This window comes from Typopeltis vanoorti, chromosome 12, assembly GCF_054136105.1.
Source record: "Typopeltis vanoorti isolate ZY-2024b chromosome 12, IOZ_Tvanoo_1.0, whole genome shotgun sequence".
Taxonomy (NCBI): domain Eukaryota; kingdom Metazoa; phylum Arthropoda; class Arachnida; order Uropygi; family Thelyphonidae; genus Typopeltis; species Typopeltis vanoorti.
The window spans coordinates 46,806,711-46,828,859 of record NC_143560.1 but is presented as its reverse complement, the minus strand read 5'-3'; the positions used below and the strand labels follow the sequence as shown (position 1 = coordinate 46,828,859).

Sequence of the window (22,149 nt, the reverse complement as noted above, 5' to 3'; positions counted from 1 at the left end):
ATTTAGAAGTATAACATCATCCGCATAAAGCAAAGAGCTGACATTAACATCTCCAATTTTGATATCAGGTTTAATACCACTTTCCTTCATAATGTGATCCATATAGATAACGAATAACAGAGGGGATAATGTACATCCTTGTCTCACACCAGATTTAACATTAAACCATCTTCCTGTACTTCCTTCAATTCTAACTGCTGACTTACAACTCAAATAAAGACTAAGTATTGCTTGATATAATGCCCCATTGACACCATATAACTTTAGCGTATTGAATAGCTTCTCTCTTGGCACCTTGTCATATGCCTTTTCCAAATCGACAAAACTTAAATACAGATCTTTGTTATATTCCCAGGCTTTCTCGACTATTTGTCGTAAACTGAAGATCTGATCTTGACAGCCTCTATTTGGCCTGAATACAGCTTGTTCTTCACCAAGCTTTTCTTCAACAATTCTTCTCAACCGTTTCTCAAGTATACTTGCATAGATCTTGCCAGGAACACTCAGTAGGGAAATACCTCTGTAGTTCTCACATTCAGTTTTATTTCCCTTTTTATATATGGGTACTATGAGAGCTCTACTCCAATCATCGGGAATTCGTCCCTCAGTCCAGGCTTTCTGAACTATGCAGTGCAGCCACTGTGAGACTTTTATACCACCATACTTCAGCATTTCTGGTCGAATATCATCTACTCCTGCTGCCTTTCCACATTTCAAGCCTTTGATGGCTTTTTCTACTTCAAGTATGGATATGTATTCCTGACTGCATGCCTGGTCAGTGTTTTTTTTTTTTTTTTTATCACTGTGCTGTGATCACTGCTTATTTCATTTAGCAGTTTTTCAAAGTAATTACTCCATACTTCAAGGATATCTTTTTCTCCTGTTTTCATGTCACCTTTATCATCTCTAACTCCTTTTACAGCACTCTTTCCTCCATTCCTAAGCTTCTTCAACAACCTCCAGAATATTTTGCCACCTTCTTGATATTTATTTTCTATATTCTTGCCAAAGTCCTCCCATGACTTTTGTTTTGCTCGTTTTAAACAGTGTTTAGCATTCTTGCATTTGTCTCTGTATTCTCTAAGAGAGAAAGCTGACTTATTTGCCAGGAACTTTTGATATGCTTTCTTCTTTTCCTTCACTGCCTCTTTAACTTCCTGTGTCCACCAGGGAGTTCTGATTTTTTTATCCTTGCACACAACCTCACCACATGCCTCTCTGGCAGAATCAATCAATGTTTTCTTCAGAGTTTGCCAGTGAATCTCCAAGGCTTGATTCCTGTTCTCAAACTCTTTCATTTTCTTTTCAATAATCTTTCTGTATTTTAGTCTACAGTTCACATCTGAGAGCTGCTCAACTTTTATTCTCTTTAAAACTTTCTTACATGTTATTCTTTTCAATATGAAATTCAATTTTATCCTGCTCAAGACTAAATAGTGATCACTTCCAATTTCAAATCCTCTGTACACTCTGGTGTCCTGCACCAGGGAGAAAACATCACTATCAACAATAACATAGTCAATGAGACTTTTCTTATTCCTAGCCTCTTCTCTCCATGTGAATTTGTGCACATTTTTATGTTGGAACATGGTGTTAGTAATAACCAGTCCATGTCCTGAGCAGAAATCCAACAGATATTTGCCATTATTATTAGCTTTCCTCTTTTCACCAAATTTTGTATGTGAGACATACAAAATATTTTTTTATGTCTCACAATCATTTCCTACTCTGCTATTTAGATCCCCAACAAGGACCAACTTTTCTTTTTTCGTTGTGTCAGTTGCTTTTTCTAAAGCGTCAAAAAATTCCTCCACTTCTACCTTAATAGAACCTTCTGTGGGACCATAGGCTCAAATAAGTCTCATTGTCCAGTTCCCCATTCTCATATTTGCCCACATTACTCTACTTGAGACTGACTGCCATTCAAGAAGATTAGCCTCGTATTTTGTGTTGAATACTATGGCTACTCCTTCTTTTCCTTGATTGTCGTTGCCTGAATATAACGTTTTGTATTTATTGCTCAGAAAGATCTCACCAGTTTTGGTCTTTTTTGTTTCAGTCACACGTATTATGTCGATCTGGTACTTATCTAATTCCTCAGCTAGCTCCATTTCTTTGCCATTCAGGCTTCTTACGTTGATAATACCGATCTTTAACTCTGGTGATGTTGAGTTGGGGTTAGTTTTCAGATTTGTTCCAGTAGCTGACTTTTCGCTGTTCACCCTGGTTCCCTGGCGAACACAATGGGCGACGCCCCAGCCGGCATGAAATTTTGTCATGTTGTACCATCATTTTTTATTTTGGTTTAACCAATAAGAATACATTTGGTTGGCTAAATCCCAAATTGCCAGCCCATCCTCGTTCGTTCAGTATCAAAGTAGATACCCAACAGGGTGCACCACGAGAAGGTGAGGATTGGACATTAGATCAGAAGCCTTTAAAGGCTATGTGGAGGTCTCCTCTTAGTTATACAGCTTTGACCCTTAAGCACTCCATGCTTTCAGGAATCCTAAATTCGTTTTTTTTTTTTTTAGTATCAGCTGTTCTTCTGTCTTATCAATCTCACATGTGCTGGTATTTTGTTTTACATCAATAACACCTTATAATACACAGAATATTCATTTTTATTCAGGAATAGATATTTTTTACTGTCTGCTGTTTCCGAAGACTAGAATAAAAATGTCTGTATATACTGTTAAAAAAACTTTGCAACCTCAACAGATGCTATACTGCACAAGCAAAAGAAAAAACAATTAGCATTTTTCTCCTAACATCCACTTTCAAATTTTCAGTTCCAGAAAACATGTGTAATACAGCCATTGCATACAAAAAGCACTCAACTCGTGACAAGTGACAACGTTCAATTGGATTGGTTGACACAATAACCAATCACAGAAGCTAGTTGCTGGGTGAGCTCACCAAGCCCTACCTTCTCAGCGGTTTAAAAATATTAAAAAGCTAAAGAATTTGACCCGCTGCACCCTCTTTCATCTTTTCGAAGGGCTCAAAGGTGTATGCATTTTGAAAGCACACCCGGGCTATTAACGTGAATGTAACGCAATGTTTACGCAGCGAAACGTGCCCTCTTCATGAAGCACTAATGCTTTATTACCCTCCTGAAGAGGACAATGAAGCATTAGTATATTGTGCTCAATTTTAAGTCTGCAAACAATTGGGGAGTCTTTAACGGGAATAAATGCAAAAATATAATATCTGTGATACTGATATTCCGTAGATGAGCACCGCACACTTGGAATATTCACCGCTAATATATATCAGTGACCTATTCCAGTTGATTATAAATCAATTCAAAGCTTTGCTGACAACTACACAATACACTCCTCATCTGAAAACTACAAAACCTCCACAACCTCCAAGAATAGCATGGAATCTCTACTATCCTAAATTCTGATCTCCACACCATTCTTCAATGGGGTTTGGACAACCTTGTCAGTTTTAATGTTAGCAAAACATAGTTCTGCCTTTTCTATATTAAAAAAAAAACTTGCTGTCTTACTTTGACAACATCCAAATCTCTATACAAGATGAGATCTCTCAGTTCTTGGGATTACTATAATCAAACCTCTCCTGGCATAAGCACGCTACAATTACAATTTGGATGCTTCTTTGGCATTCAAAAAATTAGGATCTCTTTCACTTAAGACCTACTTTACCTCTGCTATTAACCCTATAAAAATCCCAAATCCATCCAAGCCATTGAACGCGTATCACTTTTAGGATTGTGATCCTAAGAGTTTCCTAAAAATACTTGACTTAATACAGAAGAGAGCAATTAAGTTGATTAATGAATCATCTCTTACCAATTCACTCCACCTACTTATAGACATTCAGTTTTTGCTGCTTGCCATCAATAATTCCTCTGCCTTCTGTTAAATCCAGAAATACATGCAATAACTATTAAACACTCCTTCACAGTTCAACTCCAAATCAACAGAACAAATTTGTCCTCATTTATCTCCTCTACTACTGCTCTCTGGGACACAGTCTCCCATGTGTTTCCCCATAGAATACAATCCACAGCTCTTCAAACTAAATGAGCGAGCACATTCCTTTTCACCCATCCATGGTGCTAATTGTACTACAGGTTACTCAACCTCTTACATATGGGATTATCATATGTAAAAAAAAAGTTATTAAATTATCATTAAAAAAAGGGGGGAGGGAGGAAGATTCTATAAAAGGAATAAGAAATGATAAGGATGACAAAAACTAAAGTTCAATATATCCTGGATGTGTGGAATAATTACTTTGAAAGAATTTTAAATGAAACAAGAAGTGGCAAAACAATGGTAGAGAATACTTAAGAAGAATGCCATCAGAAATATGAAAGGTAGATGGAGTAGATATGCAACTAGAAATGAGCAAATATGAAGGTAAAAAAGTTACAAAAAGGTCATACCACACAACTGCAAGAAAGTTCTCATAGCACCCATATCTAAAAAGGGAAATACACATTGTGAGAACCACAGAGGATTTTCCTGCATGCATGCTCCATGTAAGCACACTTGAGAAGAAGCTAAGAAATATTCTGGAAGATAAACTAACAGCATTCTCAATTGAAAACCTACAGAACAAGTAAAATATTTATACATAAAAAAGCAATACAAATAGATAAAATGGAGAAATAGACAAAATAAATAAAGCTGGCATTTTGCAGCATTAAAGGTGACCTATTTGGACTACTCTCTTATTCTTTTTGTTTAAAGCTATTGATATTTCATGAGTTGCTCTGGACAAGGTTTTTAATTCAAATTAGCATTAGGGCATCAGTGGTTACACATGCTTTTTATTTTCTTTTTAACTGAAAGAAAATCCTCCTGAAAAATTTTACTCATGCATACACAATGTATAAATCATCATAGCATTTCATAAATAAGTGAAAAGAATTAAGGAATCAAGTCTGTTCATGATAATGTTATTTTTGACCACTGAATATTATACAAGTAAACATAAAACTGGGTTTAATTGGTCGAAGATATGTACAGAGATATAGCCTACTAGTTTTGCCGACTTTATTGTTGGCTTCATCTGGGCAAACAAAAGGCAACAAAAACAGAAACGAGCCAAAGTATAAGGCTAAAACATAACCAAATGCTAAATATTATCAAAATTCATATGAAACCAGGGACCTAGCAGCTGCGATTGGTTATTGTGTCAACCAATCCAATTGAACGTTGTTACTTGTAATGAGTTGAGAGCTTTCTATATTACAAACAGCTGTTACACATGTTTTCTGGAACTGAAAATTTGAAAGTGGATGTGGATGTTAGGAGAAAAAAGCTAATTGCTTTTTCTCTTGCTTGTGCAGTATAGCATCTGTTGAGGTTGCAAAGTTTTTTTAATGGTATAGAGATATTTTTATTCTAGTCTTTGGAGACAACAGACAGTAAAAAAAATCTACTCCTGAATAAAAATGAATATTCTGTGTATTATAAGACATTGTTGATCTACAAATACCAGCATATGCGAGATTGATAAGACAGAAGAACCACTGATAGTAAAAAAAGAAAAAAACTAATGAATGTAGAATTCCCGAAAGTGTGGATAATTCCGATAATGATCGTATGTTATGTTGCTTTATGCGGATGATGTTATACTTCGAATTAAATCCACTACAAGTCTGCAAGATTCCCGGACTAAATTGAATAACTGTTGTAATAAATTTGGTATGAAGGTCAGCAATAACAAGACAAAGACAATGAAAATAGGCAGAAGCACTGAAAATATCAACTGCATTGTGAATGGAGAACCTATAGAACAAGTAAAACATTTCACCTACTTAGGCATGATTTTTAGTGAAAATGGTAAATTAAATATGGAAATAGACAACAGAATCAACAAAGCTGGTTTGGTAGGAAGTCAACTGAATAAATTTATACGGAATAAAAGAGAAATTAGTCAAAACACTAAATTAGCTATATAAATGCCAGTGTTCAAACCAATTTTAACTAATGGCTCTGAGAGCTGGATTAGAAGTAAAACACTTGACCAAAGACTAGAGACCGCAGATATGAGAATCCTAGTGGCATGAATATCATATTAAAATTAGTGGCATGAATATCATATTAAAAACGAGGATATTAGGAAAGAACTTGACATTGTTATCATCCAGGAATGTGTTAGCAGAGCTAATTTAAGGTCACTTAAACAGACTGGGAGAGGAAAGATTAGCAAAACAAGTTTTCTATGCCAGGTTGCAGGAAAAAGACCCAGAGGAAGACTAAGATATAAGTGAATTGATACGATAAAAAGTGCCTTAGATGATAGAAATATAAGATCTGATAATGTTAGAGTCTTGACAAGTAATAGATTGATTTGGATGAAAATTGTAGATAGGAAGTTAGTAATGATATAAATTTTTCATGTAGTACTGTCATATTCTGTACATCCCTTGAGGGCATATGTCAGGAATTTGATGATGAATATAGCATTCTCCTTCATTGTTGTTTTCTAATAAATCCCAAAACAAACATTGTTTCTCCACTCTATGCAGAAGTATTCAAAGTTATCCTGCAATTAATTTCATTGGATCAATTAAGATGAGCGATGATGTGCTATGCACTCATCTTCCATACATCGATAAAAATGCAATCACACAGTCATGGGCGTCTGGGGGGACCCCTCAGGGAGCGAATAAAAAATTCTACAAATTGTAATCGTGAAAGTGATTGAGATATGTAACCTTACATCCTCAACCATGGGATGCTTTGTCTTAAAATTTTATTATGTGTTGGCCTGTTTCGGCACATAGCGGGGGTAGCCATAGAACATGTGTTTTATTGCAGTAATAAAACACGTTCCTATCTTTTTTTTGATTTGTGACAAAAATGTTGATTACTGTTGTGAACAGTGACCAGTTCATTTGCCCTCTGTCTAGTGAGTCACTGAGTGAAGTGTGAATTATAAATTTATAGTGAAACAAATTAAAATGGAAAAATACATTTTTAGAAGTGTATGTAATTTCATATTATTTTACTTTGACGATTTTTTTTTTTTGCTTTTAAACTGAAATAATTTAATTTAGGATTAATTAATTAGTTGATTTTTAATAAAATATGCCATTCAATTTTTTTATATATGAAATTATGTAATTATGCTAATAATGTATTTATTAGCATAATTACATAATTTTCTGCAGACACAGATGCAAAGTCAAATTCATGTGAAATTTGTAGTGCAGGTTGCATAGCCCACACGACAGCAAACCCCACCGAGATGGGAAGGTGACACCACTGAATGAAGTGTTACATCAGACGCATGGAGCATGTATGTTAGCAGTCATTGTTATACAGGTGCGTTCCGTAATTGGCTGCAAAGTTGAACTCCGATGTGTTGAGTGATCTTATGAGTGTTTTCCAAATGTCACCAGACGAAGGCTGGTGACATAAGATCACTTAATCTCGGCACACAAAAATGTATGCCCAGACGAAGCCAACAGTAAAATCAGTGAAACTAGTAGGCTATATCTTTGACCAATTGAACCCAGTTTTATATGTTTACTTGTATAATATTCAGTGGTCGAAAATAACATTATCATGAACAGACCTGACTGGGAAGTCAAAACGTAAGGTACATAGATTAGAACAGCTTAAATGCAAAAAGGCTAAACTTCTGAATCAACTAACATTCTTAAAAAGGTGCAGAAACAACAATATTATTCCCAAGTTTTTACTTATGAGAGAATGGTTGCACTCTAGAAAAGCTAAACAAATATATTCAAAACATCTTTAGTGTTATTACACAAAAGGATATAATGCACTAGTTTTGCCTTGAGGGAGGTGGATTAGTCATGTTTTCATTTACACAGTGATTTCTAACAACATAGAGGCTAACCTATGGTTCCATTTAGACAGCATGATTAATGATAGTTTTAATTGGACATTTTTTATTAGCAAGAATAGACAGATCAAAAAATTCAACGCATTATATGAAAAAAACTAATTCAAGACCAAACCTTCCAGATAACAAAGTTGTTTTCGACATCTCGGACCACATCTTAACACCTACAGAAGTCAGTATCCTTAAGAAAGGTTTTAACTTTGCAGTCGCTCCAGAGTTTATTCTGAAAGTAGATATTATGTGCAGCATGGAGAAGGCACTTTATTCTTTACTTGAACCTCAAACTTAATGGTTTGAGGTTGAAGACTGCTATCATCCTCTCATCTTCATGATCACTGAACAAGAACATCACCCCCTTCAGAAAAAGAGCACTAACCAATCTAAAGAAAAATGAAGAAATAATTATTCTCAAGGTTGAAGACTGCTATCATCCTCTCATCTTCACGATCACCGAACAAGAACATCATCCCTTCAGAAAATAAAACACTAACCAATCTAAAGAAAAATGAAGAAATAATTATCCTCAAGGTGGACAACAGAAACTACTGTTATTTTAAATACTAGAGATTATATATTTATTATTAGACCCAGATCCCACTTAGATGAACCATATAGAAACAAACAACCTTCTATGCAATATGGAGAATTGGTCGACAGATCTTAAAAAGAAATTGAAGTCATCGCATCCGTTAACTCCACGATTATATGATTCAGTATATGTTCATAAAACAGGGATACCTCTTCGTCCAATTGTGGATGGAATAAATTCCCCTACTTACTTTCAAAATATCTCGCTTGTCTTTTGAAAGCACATACATTCGTAATACACACACACACACACACACATTTTTGAAAAGCTAAGGAATATTGCAATATCAGAAACAGACATTCTCGCTAGCCTAAATGTAGTGTCTTTGTTTACCAATATCCCAGTAAATGAAGTCATAACCATCACACACAATCTATTTCCTCAAGACATCACTCAACCTTACAGACATTGTCTCAATTCAAATTACTTCAAATGGAATGGAAAAATTTATAAACAACAATCAGGTCTTGCGATGAGTAGTCCTCTATCTCCTCCATGTGCGAACTTATTTATGGAAATGTTTGAAAAAGACATCTTGTCACATATGGATCCAAAACATCAGTATGGCAGAGATACTATGACATTTTCATCATATGGAAACAAAATGATACAGATCTATTTGATTTCCTAACTACAATAACCTCGCTTAATTAAAAAATCAAGTTTACCTTAGAACTCGAAAGGGAAAGAAAATTACCGTTTCTAGACATATTAATAACAAAACAAAAACGGACGGCAATATTGATTTAAAGGTTTACTGCAAGCTGACTCACACTGGCCGTTATCGACATTTTTCTTCATCACACCATATTTCACAAAAGTTGAGTGCTATTCATATGCTGAAAAACAGGGCAGTTTGTATCATGAGTGATGACAAAATTTTAACAGATGAATTAGATCTCATCTTCAAAACTTTAACAAACTGGTTATCCGAAAAAAATTGATAAACAAGATTCTTTTCTCCAACCCATCTCTACAGCAAACCCAAGAAACTAAATACAGGTCTTACATTTCCATTCCTTTTGTTGGCACAATTTCACAGAAAATTGCAAACCTGCTAAGACCTCATGAGATCCAAGTAGCCTTCAAACAAATAAAGTCAGTTCACAACTTGTTACGGTCACCTAAGGACAAGATTGCTTTCTATAAACATCCTGGAATATACAACATCCCCTGCAATGTTTAAATTACATTGGACAAACATCTAGAGATAAGAAAAAAGAACACATTGGGGACGTCAACAACAACAGAGAAGACAATTCCGGTTTAGCTCTCCATTTTTCTAATACTAATCACAACATTGAATGTGATAAAAGTACTATGCCATATTTAAAAGAAGATTTTCATACCCGTAACATCAAAGAAGCTGCAGTAGTAATCCGTTCAAGAGACAGCCTTAACAGAAACCAAAGAATGGTCCTTGGTGACATCTGGAAAACACACATAAGATCACTCAACACATCTGAGTTCAACTTTGCAGCCAATTACAGAATGCACCTGTATAACAATGACTGATAACATACACGCTCCATGCGTTTGATGTAAAGTTTCATTTGAATTTTGATAATATTTAGTATACGGTTATGTTTAAACCTGATGCTTTAGCTCGTTTCTGTTTTAAGCTGTTTTTGTTGCTTTTTGTGTGCCCAGACGAAGCCAACAGTAAAGTCAGTGAAACTAGTAGGCTATATCTCTGTACATATCTCCAACCATTTAAACCCAGTTTTATATGTTTACTTGTATAATTTCTGATAATTTTTAGTGATACTACTATTATTACTACTACTATAGGAGAAGAAGGATAATCATAATAAAAATTTCTCTCTTGGTTAGTAAGTGAGAAAACAGACCCTATATTTTAGTAACAGAACTAAAATCAGAACTACATTATTAACTTTGTGCACGTATTGAAAGGTTTAGGTGTTTTTGATTATTTGTAATAAGTACTTCATGGTATAAACAGAACCATGAAGAAAAATAAATTAATTTATTGAACTTACTAATATTTTGCTGGTTTTCTACCAGCATCTTTAAAGCACAAATTACAACTATGACAAGCACTACACTAAAACATTAAAAACAATTCAATTTGTAACTGACAGAGAACTAATATCCTAAGGAGCCAACTTTGGTTATAATGTGGTTTGGTTATAACAGAATAACAAAATTAAATGAAGATGATTTCTCTTTAAAAGTAATGTATCTATACATAAAGGTTATTAACCTTTGTAGATATTTAAAAACATTGTATATTAGAGGAATCAGGTAAAATCTGTCGAATTGTATATGTGTTAACTGAAAAAACGAGGGCAGTCAATTAAAATGCATGTGATGGTTAACAAAGAACTACAGTACTTGCACACAGGCATGTCATCACTCCTCAACAGGAAAGTATGTAAGATGCAATGGTGGCTCGTACATAAGCACTGCGACACTGCAGCACCCCGAAGGAAAAAATTAAATTTTGTTTGTGTTTATAAATAATAACAATGCTTACAACATTATATAAATGCAATACAACATGTTAAAGGTTAAAGCTTATGTTTTGACATTGATTGAATAGTTTAATAATTGGAATTGTTCGATTAACACTTTAGATTACGAAACAAATGCACTTTGATCTACAGTGTCAGAATTATCACATTAGGCAAACTGCAGGTAGACTCGCCGATATTTGTTTACACTTCTCATTGCATGTTACAAGTGATTCAGACACTGCTCGTTTGGACACTGTATAGGAATTGGATAAGGGTAATGGGTTTACAGTGATTCTACTGGACCTTGCTAAGGCCTTTGACAGGATACCACATGGAATTCTAATCAGTAAATTGCAGCATATGGGAATGGACATAGGGTTGGTGAGATGGATAGGAGGGTGGTTGACGGAGAGATATCAGAGAGTGGTTTACTCAGGAGTAGAGTCCACAAGACGGCCTGTGACTAGTGGTGTGCCACAAGGATCTGTTCTTGGACCACTGCTGTTTAATTTGTTCATAAATGATATAGGAAAGGATCTGAGAGGAACAGTTCATTTGTTGCGGATGATGCGAAGTTGGGTAGGGCAATAGTGAATGCAGATGAGATCAAAATTTTGCAGGATGATTTGGATAGATTAGAGGTCTGGGCTAAGGAGAATGGATGTCAATTTAATGTGGAAAAATGTAAGGTTATGCATTTTGGGGTGAAAAGATTGGCAGCAGTTTACTGCATTGGTGGAACCGTGCTCCAGGAAATTGATGAGGCACGAGATTTAGGAGTGTTGGTGGATAAGGAATTGAAATTTAGGGGACACATTGCAAAAGTGGCCAAATCAGCTCATCAAATCACTTGGTTGCTGAAGAATACGTTGACAAGTAGGTTATTGTTCCTCTGTATTGAGCCTTGATAAGACCCCATCTCGACTACTGTGCTCAGATTTGGTCACCTAGGTTTCTTCTTGATGGGGAGGAGGTGGAGAGGATCCAGAAGCGAGTGACCAAGATGATAGCAGGTCTGTGGAATGAACCATATGAGAACAGGTTGAGGATTTGTGGGTTGCAAAAATTGGTTGATAGGCGGAGGAGGGGAGATATGATTGAGACATTCAAATTACTGAAGGGTTTCTATAAAATTAATTCAGAAGATATTTTTGAGAACAGGGCTGGTTGTAGGAGGACTAGGGGACATCCATGGAAACTGGGCAAAAGTGTGGTTAGTAAAGGTGTTAGAGCTGGGTTCTTTACTTTTAGAGTAGTGAATGAGTGGAATGCGCTCCCTGAGTCTGTGGTGGATGCTGTGACAGTGAACGAGTTTAAGGCGAGGTATGATAGATACTGTATGAATGTCGAATAGTTGTGATGAATATGATTTGGGGCCTCCCTCGATGAGTCTGATGACTCCCTGGAGTTGCCCGTAATAATAGTAATAGTATCGTATGCTTGCGTGCATTATTTCTGTGAGATACGAAACTTTTATTATTGGTGCATGGTCATGGTGAGGGTGAACTATTTTTTGTAAATCTTATTTTATTTTGTTAAAATAACAATTATTTATTTATTATACGTACAAGGCTGAATTATGACAAGTGTCACTGTTGAAAATATGAAAAGAATTATTTTTTTCAATTATCGTTATACGGAAGAAATGCACTGCGATCTAACGCAGTGTCAGAATTACACATCACATTAGGCAAATTGAAGCTAGACTCGCCAATATTCGTTTGCGCTTCTCATTGCACGTTACAAGTGATTCCGACACTGCTCGTTTGGGCAGTGTATTGTATGCTTGCGCATGTTATTTCTGTGAGATACGAAACTTATTATTGGTGTTTGTTCGTGGTGAGGGTGAAATATTTTTAATAAAGCATTTTTTTAATACGTAAATTTATTTATTAATAAATTGATTACTGATTATGAAAAAAAGAATTCCATTTTTTTATTTTATATATGCAGCACACCCACTTAAAATTTTCACCGGCTGCCACTGGTAAGATGACTATGGCCTATGCAGAGCCAAATAAAACCTTCCTCTTGTGAACCCTGCACACTAAACTGCCACAATTGAATTTCAAGCACAATCTGGTATAGCTTGTTATTCTCTCTCTTTCATGATGATTGTCAATGAGATATTAATTTTTGTCTTTATAATCTGTCTGTAATCTAAGACTAAATGATAGAAGCACTGGAAAAACAGAATATATTACACTAATAAATAAACTATATCAAAAAAGCAACAGTGACAATAAAACTGAAAAACACAGGAAAACCATTCCAAATACAGACAGGGAGATCCACTTTCACCTAAACTATTCAATGCAACACTGGAAGAAATATTTAAAAGACTAAATTGGGAAGTGAAAGGAATTAACATAAATGGGAAGCAACTCAACTATCTAAGATTTGCCAATGACATAGTACTCACTGTAAAGAGTAAAGTAGAACTACAATCTACACCCTCTGTCCAAAAAGAAACCCAACTTTTCGAAAATAGAAGAAACTAGTGGTGCTACCTTGTATCTTTTTGTTGTCGAAAGCGGCAACCTTCATTAGTGTTGTGTCAACTGTTTATGACATTTGTTTCATTAGAAGCTGAGTTATAGTGTGTTTTGATGAACGGTTGGAAAATGAGTTTCAAACAGAGCTGTGATTGACTTTTGTGTTAAACTTGGTAAAAGTTTTACTGAAATGCATCAAATGCTTCAAAAAGCATACGATGATGAATACTTATCCCATACTCAAGTTTACAAGTGGCTTAAGCAATTTCAAAGTAGTCGTGAGATGCTTGAGGACAACGAAAAGCCGGGCCGTCCAAAAACTGGACTGAGCAAAATTAACATCCAAAACGTGCGCGATTTCATCAAAGAAAACCCAAAATCGCCCGTGAGATTGATTGAAGACGAATTGGGGGATTCCAAAATCAACTGTGCACAACATTTTGACTGAGAGTTTGGGCCTTCGTAAATTGAATTCGCAATTTGTTCCCCACAAGTTGACCGACGACCAAAAAATATATCGAATTGAACACTGCAAGGACCTTTTTTAAAACCTCATTAAAAAATTGCTCGTAAAGGACTCAAATTTCCTTGAAATGATTATTACTGGTGATGAAACGTGGTGTTTTGAGTATGAGTGCGAAACAAAGTGCTAGAGTGCTGAGTGGAGACCACCAGAAGAGGGATATCCAGAAAAGAAAGTTGCTTGGAGAAGTCAGAAGTAAAGACAATGCTGATTTGTTTCTATGATTCCAAGGGCATTATCCACAAAGAATTCATTCCCCTTAGCCAAATGGTCAATGGTGAGTTTTTATCTCGAAGTTTTGAAGCGATTGATAGCGAGAATTAGTCGCGTATGGCATGAATATCGTAACGACCGACCATTCGTCAAAACACAGTCACTCTTGGCACTATAACTTGGCTTCTAATGAAACAGATGTCATAAACAGTTGACAAAACTAATGAAGGCTGCTGCTTTCAACAACAAAAAGATACAACAGGTGGCGCCACTAGTTTTTTATATCTTCGAAAAGTTCGGTTTCTTTTTGGATTGGACAGAGGGTGTATGACAAATTAACTATGGTGGGAAATCCTGAAAATGGGACCTTAAAATAAATATTGAAAAAACAAAGTATATAACAAAAGAAAATGAAGAGGAAAATAACTATAGTAGAAAAGAACAAGATCAAGTAGATGAATATATCTATCTTGGACAAACAGCGAGTTTTAAAGAAAGACAAAATAAAGAAATCAACAGAAGAATGATTCAAGGTAACAGGAGCCTTCAATATACTGAAAGAACATAACAGGAGAACTACCATTGTGTTTAAAAAGGAAAATATTCAACAGCTAAGTGCCAGTGTTTACATGTGGTAGCAAGATATGGAGCTTAACAGAGAAGCAATGTGAAGATCTGAGGATAGCACAGAGAAAACTGGAAAGAAGAATGCTGCAAATTACTAAAAAGATATAATTAAGAATGAAGAAATAAGAAAATAAACAGAAGAGATATAATAAGTGATAAAAAAATTCAAAATGGGAATGGGCCAGTGATGTAGGGAGAACGAGAGAAGAAAGATGGACAAAACTGATAATGGAATGGCAACCAAGATAGAGAGAGAGATATGATATCCAGACATGGTGAAATGGTGGCCAGAGACAAAAAAGAAGACAAAAATGGAAGAAGTTGGGAGAGGCCTATGTCCTACAGTGGATGAAGAAAGGCTAAGAAGAAGGTGTAGGGGACATTGGTTCTCTTGGAATCAATGTGTGCTGGATCTAAGTATACCAGATATTGGCATACTATACTTTTAAATGCCTGAAGCAAGCTTCTTTAATCAGTATAAATAATGCACCTTTGGTAGTATTTCAATGTTATGTAGTTTAATACAAATTCCATTGCATACAGTTGCAGGATAGTTGATAAATTCTGGCAGAATCTAATTAGATATTAAGCATGATCAATTACAGCTTTGCCATGGTGGAAGTATTTAGTGATGCTCAGGCAGTATTCACCATCCTTATATCTGCTTTTATTCATAAATCAGAAGGCATTTATTAGCAGTCTAATGGGTATTAAAAACATTTTCCTACTATGGACAAAAAATAATTTGCCATTTGAGTCTGGCAAAGGATTTTATTTTGGTTGCATATAATAAAGACAACTACTAACAAAGTGACAAAGGTGACTTACTTGTGTCAACATAAATAGAAATAGATGGTATTCAAAATGCTCCAGTTGCAATTTTGACAGCCTGATGGTGAACTGGATCTAGTCAAAGCATACTCTTCTTTTTTTTTTTTTTTTTTTTTACAGAAGCAACTTCAGACTCATTATCAAATGTTAGTCTGATAAGTGTGTGATATAAGCAGATCAAATAAACATCTGCCTGCATTACAACAGGTAGAAGCTAGAGTGTGAAGGATGTTCATCTTCCCTCAACACTTCATTACTAATGTATAAGAGGTAGAAATGTCAATTTTCTTCTATGTCAAATATGAGTCCCAAAAACCATGCTTCTGTTGCAACTGGGAGGAGGGGGGGGGTTATCATTTGTCCTAGTCTGAGTCAAGATGAACACATTTGCAGCAAAAATGCATGTGAACAGCTTTCTATGGTGAAAATCAGAATTCATTTAAAAGTACCCAGTTTGAAAGATGGTCAACAGACAACTGTTTTTCTATGATTTCGTGTTACAAAAAAGACAAAATATGGCAAAGTCATCCACAAAAAGGACATTACTTCTTACAGCTGGAGGAAGTTCTCTCCTCTTCAAGAAAGGATTGGGAGAGGCAGTTGATCCCACTTGGATTTGGCAAGATTTAAAATTAATAACAACAAAAAAAGCAGTTTCTGAGACCAAAGTTATATAAGCCTTTCAACATTCAATATTTTCAAGCTTTTCCATATCAAAGAAAACCAAATACTACGTGCTTATGTTTCAGAAAAGCATCTCTAATGGATGCCTCGGCTGAATTAAATGATCTGGTATAGAATGATGTTTTTGAGAACAAATATTGTGGTAAAAAGGATGTTTGGTTGCTCTATAAAAACCATAAACGTTTGCAAGATCTTGTACAAACAACTTGTCAGAGCAATTGGACAGCAATTTGTTGGTATTTTTGGTCCTAACCTGGCTTTGGAAAAGCAATTCATTCTTACAACAGGTCATCCATGGTGGGAGTGACAGATATTTAACCATCTCATAATCAATATCTAGCTCTACAGCATCAGTTGGTTGGCACTGAAGTAAAGCAGCTTTCATGTTTTCTTGTTGTGAGGATTTGCTTTTATCAGTCTTGGATTTTTCCTTTTTAGAAAATTGTTGATAGCCAATGTCCATCTCTTCTTTCTCAGTAAAAGATATCCAAGATCTCATCAAATTCTTCTTCACTAAATATTTTAATGGTTTTGTTTACCTCTTGGGAGGGGAGGGGCAGAGGTATTGATCTCATTCATTAATGGACCCAGAAGCATGTCTTATTCTTTGGGATGCACAATCCATTATTTTTCAAACTGCAGGTCTAGATGTAGTGGAATCATTTCTGGTGTGAGTGAGACTACATCCATCACCTCCCCACAACCCCTTAATTTGCTGTACAGAGACTGCAAGTAAATAACACTGCTCAGGGATGATGAGAAAGACATACATGTTAACCTCTTTGACACTTTATTATTGCCTTCTCGGCATAATGATTTTTTCAACAAGATGCTGTAATTGTGCTATACTTCCTCACCGCCTCCTAATCCAATATATTCTGGTCAGTCTCGATCCTTTGTATTCTCCCTTCCCTTTCCATCCTTCCACCTTTGGTATACTAGGGAGTAATGTGGATATTCTCCTTTAGTTTTTACTCTCAAGCTCTTTACTGCCAGATCAAGTGGAGATAGCAAAGCTGTGAACAGGCAGTCTAAGTATGACCATATTTTTAACATTTAAAGGAGATAGAACCTAATAGGGCACAGGAGATACTGATTTTACTGATGCCAGGAGTTTAGAATGGTTAAATGCAAGGCTTGATATTCCTGATTGGTACTAAGATACCATTCCCTACACATGACAATTCTTATGGCATTTACTTTCTTTTTCTTTAATTCAGAGAAAATCTCATCAGGAACAATGAAACTCTGATATTACTCGTTAAGAAGATTTCAGCTTTGTGCAGGTGGGTGTGAGGGGTTACCAAATCCCCTACCCAAGTGACGTTTCATTAAGGAGTTCTCTGAATATTTCTGGGAGTATATTCCAAAAAGAAGTCTCCTTAATAGTTTTTTCACTGATTTTAGGGATCCTGACAACTCTTCCAAACCCTTTTCCACAATTAGTGACTCCATGGAGGTCTGGTGTTAATAATTTTTGCACCTGGTTGAAGAGCATATGGTTTCTGTACTAGTTTCAGGCTTGGGGTGGAGGGGGCCTGAAAAACTTGAGGATAAATGAATGACTCATTTTTATGAGAAGAATTCAGCAACCAGCGCTCCACATCCACCATATAGCCACACACCGAGACCCACTTGGAAGAAGAGCACTACTCTGGACACCATACCCACACTACAGCAACTCCTTTGGCAAGGGCCAAAATAGTGCAAGATTGCCAGAATCCCCTTTTGGGATGTCCAAATGCAAGCGAGGCAGAAGGGTATTGAAGAACTCGGTGAGGGGTTCTTGTTACAGAGCTTCAATATTTGTAATTAAAGATGGGGTACCACCTTGTTCATTCTCTCTCACATGCCTTTCCTTTCTATAACAACAATCTTGTCCAGTTGACAAAAAATCTAATTCAGTTTTGCAAATGACAGGATACTGTGTTTTTCTGAAAGTACCTCTGATATGATTTGATGTTTTAAGGATACTTGTGACATAAAGACTGAATAATATATGCACGTAAACACAAGAAAGATATTTACTTAACCAAATATTTCGGTCTGGAAATAGCAGACCATCTTCAGTGGCACTACAAGAACAGTTTTAAAAATTACAAGGTGGAATACTAACAATAGATCATTTAAAAATAGAACAAGCAGCGTGATGTTATATCACTAAGTATTAAAGGGAATATTTTTAAGCAGAGACATGATTGAAATAAAGATATTAATTAATAATATTAAATAACAAAATTATATGAATTAATGAATTAATCATGTCTCTGCTTAAAAATATTCCCTTTAATACTTAGTGGTATAACATCACGCAGATCTCTAAATATTAGAGGGAATATTTTTAAGCAGAGACATGATTAATTCATATTAATTTTATGTTATTTAATATTATTAATTCTTCTTCTTCTTCCTATCATGGAATATAAGCCATGTGGCCTGTTCCGGTCTCATGCCATCTCTTTCTTGGTCTTCCGATTCTTCTTTTTCCACTTATTTTGTATCTGTATAATATTTTTGGTAGTCTGCTGTTGTCCATTCGATTTAAATGTTCTAGCCATTTTTGTTTATACTGTCTTATGTAGTAATTAATTGGTTTGATTTTTAGGGATTGTAAGATTTCTTCATTTGTTTTGTGGTCCCACTTGGTATATCCAGCTGTTTTTCTGAGGAACTTCATTTCTGCTGTTTGAATTCGTTTTTCATCTTTCCTTTTCATGGCCCATGTTTCGCTTCCGTATAGTAGAGTTGGTTTTGACAAGACATTATATAGTCTGATTCTAGTGTGTTTTTGTACCAGGGATGGCTTAAATATACTATTTATTATGCCATTTACTTTGACAAAGTTTGATATTTTTGTGTCTGTCTTTTTCTTCTTCGTATGATAGATCACATCCCAAGTATCTGAAAGTGTTTACTTGTTCTAGTATTTTATTATCTATCACTATTTTACTTCTTATTGGGTTTTCTCCTTTGAATGCCATTATATTTGTTTTTTCTTTAGATATTGTCATATTATATTGCTTTGAGATATCATTTAATGATTTTAATGATCTTTGTAAGTCATCTTCTGATGTAGCTAATACTATTTGATCATCTGCAAATAGTAGTGTATCTATCTTCATTTGCAGGGTCATTTGTATACCAAATGGGTTATGCTGTTTCCAGATTGTTAATATTTCATTTATATATATATTGAAAAGCAGAGGTGAGAGGGTACATCCTTGTCGTACTCCTCTTGATATATCTTTCCATTCTGAGGTGTGTTCTAATTTAACTGCTATTTTATTTCCTGTATATATTTCTTGAATGGATTGTAAAAGTTGGTTTGGTATGTTTAAATTGGTTAATATTTTAAACAATTTTTGTCGACTAATTTTGTCAAACGCTTTTTCATAATCAATAAATGCCACATGTGTTTCTTTTTGAAATTCTCTTCTCAAATTAATATTATTAATTAATATCTTTATTTCAATCATGTCTCTGCTTAAAAATATTCCCTTTAATACTTAGTGATATAACATCACGCTGCTTGCTCCATTTTTAAATGATCTATTGTTAGTATTCCACCTTGTAATTTTTTAAAACTGTTCTTGTAGTGCCACTAAAGATGGTCTGCTATTTCCAGACCAAAATATTTGGTTAATTAAATATCTTTCTTGTGTTTACGTGCATATATTATTCTACCTCTGTTATATTTGACAAACCTTGCATATACAAATACATAAAAGGTACACATCTCTACAAACTTAAATACCAACTCCCAAACCATTCTTCAATGGAGATCTGGTAATTACATCAACTTCAAATGCCAACAAAATTAAATCATGGTTTATTTTTCAAATGACCAGTCCCTCTTATCCTATACTTACCTTTAATAATATCCATATTTTTAAAAATTTCCTCTCGTTGAACACTTTTAATTGCATAAACATCTCACAAGTAACACCTCCTCAGTATATAAGAAATTAGGTTTTCCTTTTACTCTAGGCATTACTTATACAATTATTAACTCTATGCAAATCACAATCTGTCCAACCATGGTCATTTTTCATAGAGATACTGTTTCTGTTTCATGTATTTTATACATATTTTAAGGGTCAGTAATTTCCATTCCTCTCTACATCTGTTAAGATGTACATTGCTCATTCACAGTTCAACTTCAGACTTGCAAAACAAAATTTTTCTTTCTTTCTGCCACTGTTTTTTGGTACCTCTCTTCACAGATCTTTTATAAAACATTTAAAATCTAATTTTTTTTTTTTTTTTTTTATGTTCTGTGTAAACAGACCTATATTATATATATGCAACAAAATTAATATTAATAGCAAAGTGATTCTGTCCCTATAAAAAAAGTCCATTCACATAATTTTGAAATTTTACAAGTTACATCAACTTCAGTATACAGAATGAAAGATCAAGAAAGACTTACCAGGATGGTCCAGCAAGTAATCATAATCTTTTCTGGAATCATCATCCTTTAACACCTGGCAGATGACAAGGAAAATCCTTCACATTTCTGCCATTCACAGTCATCTAAATGTTTTATTAAATGAAATGCTGTGAATCATTAGTGCAAAATTAAAGTTGAAATTTAATAATTATTTACATGTGCATTTCTGCACATATTCGAGCATCCACATGCACTTCAAATTAGTATGCTCCATTACTCCTGATTATAAACCTAGCAAAATGAGATGAAGCTCAGCTGGTTTATTAAAGGCCATAAAGAAAATGAACAGAAATAGAATCGTATTTAAAAACAGAAACTTTACACGTTTTTTGGTTGCACAAAACTATCCAAAAAACTGCAACACTTTTCCAGTTGAATTTAAAAAGGTGTCTTTGTTAGTTCAAAGTAAATTAAAATATGCAATAATTAACTAAGTTTTGTATTAGATCATTCCTGCTGAAAGTACCTCAAAATAAAGAAACCTGAGTAATATTGTATTCTCTTTCAATTCATAGATGAAATAAAATTTTTCAACATTTGAAAATTTCCCAAGTACATAAATTCTTGAAAACTTGTTGAAGTACATCTTTGTAAGCAACTTAGATAAAAATACAAAAGAATAACAAAATTTCCATTCCCATTGTAACACACATTCGAAACATATGCAATTATTCATGTTACCCTATTACTTTTGTTGTCATATTTTTTCTTTATGCTTACTAATTAACAAGATAAAAAAATAATGAAATATGATTAATGTGGTCCTATGTATAATTTAAGAAAATCAAAATGGAACTTCAGTGTTCATTCATTCTCTTGCATAATAAGAGGATAAGTTCATTTTCAATGTTACATCTCTTGATAAAATGATCATAATAGAAAGATTAAGAGAAGGGTTCACTGTTCTGAACAGAAACATTAAGTTTGCTATCTAGTTGTATAGATCTAATTTGGCAATTTCCATGACTTTTAAAAAATTAATTTCATGCACAAAACATTGTTGTATTAGCCTTGACAATATAGGTAACTTATTATTTTTGATTAGCTCTCCTTAAATTCTATAAAATTCAGAGTCCTTTAATAAAAGACAGGTATATACTTCAAAGTCTGCACAGTTAGGCGAGTGGCTATGCATTTCGCAACCATATGCCTGGGAAAGGAGTATCCTGAGTTTGATTCCCGTCGCTAACGTGAGGCGCTTAGGATCTTTCTCAGACATTGCCAAGTTAGCCTGTCATGGGAGTGGACTGCAGTTTTTCTCCCCAGTTTATATGGGGAGAAAAACTGCAGGACTGCAGTTTTTCATCCTGCAAGCAGGCAAACTGGCCTTGAGAACTCAATGCCTCTACAGACATAGGATACACCAAGAGCCATAGGGCTAACCACCTTATCCTTGTGTA

General features: G+C 34.8%; 1 protein-coding gene across 2 annotated transcripts in view; it reads right to left on the bottom strand.

The window, feature by feature from the left end:
- The window catches only part of LOC150100754 (dnaJ homolog subfamily C member 25 homolog), a 167,268-nt gene that overhangs the window by 88,662 nt on the left and 56,457 nt on the right, over window positions 1–22,149 (bottom strand). Inside the window, exon 5 of one of the 2 annotated variants that reach the window (XM_090401691.1) lies at window positions 20,729–20,783. The exons of the other annotated variant lie outside the window; for it this stretch is intronic. Coding sequence (XP_090257817.1) covers window positions 20,729–20,783 — 55 coding nt within the window. The remainder of the gene's footprint in view (window positions 1–20,728; window positions 20,784–22,149) is intronic. 2 annotated transcript variants of the gene reach the window in all.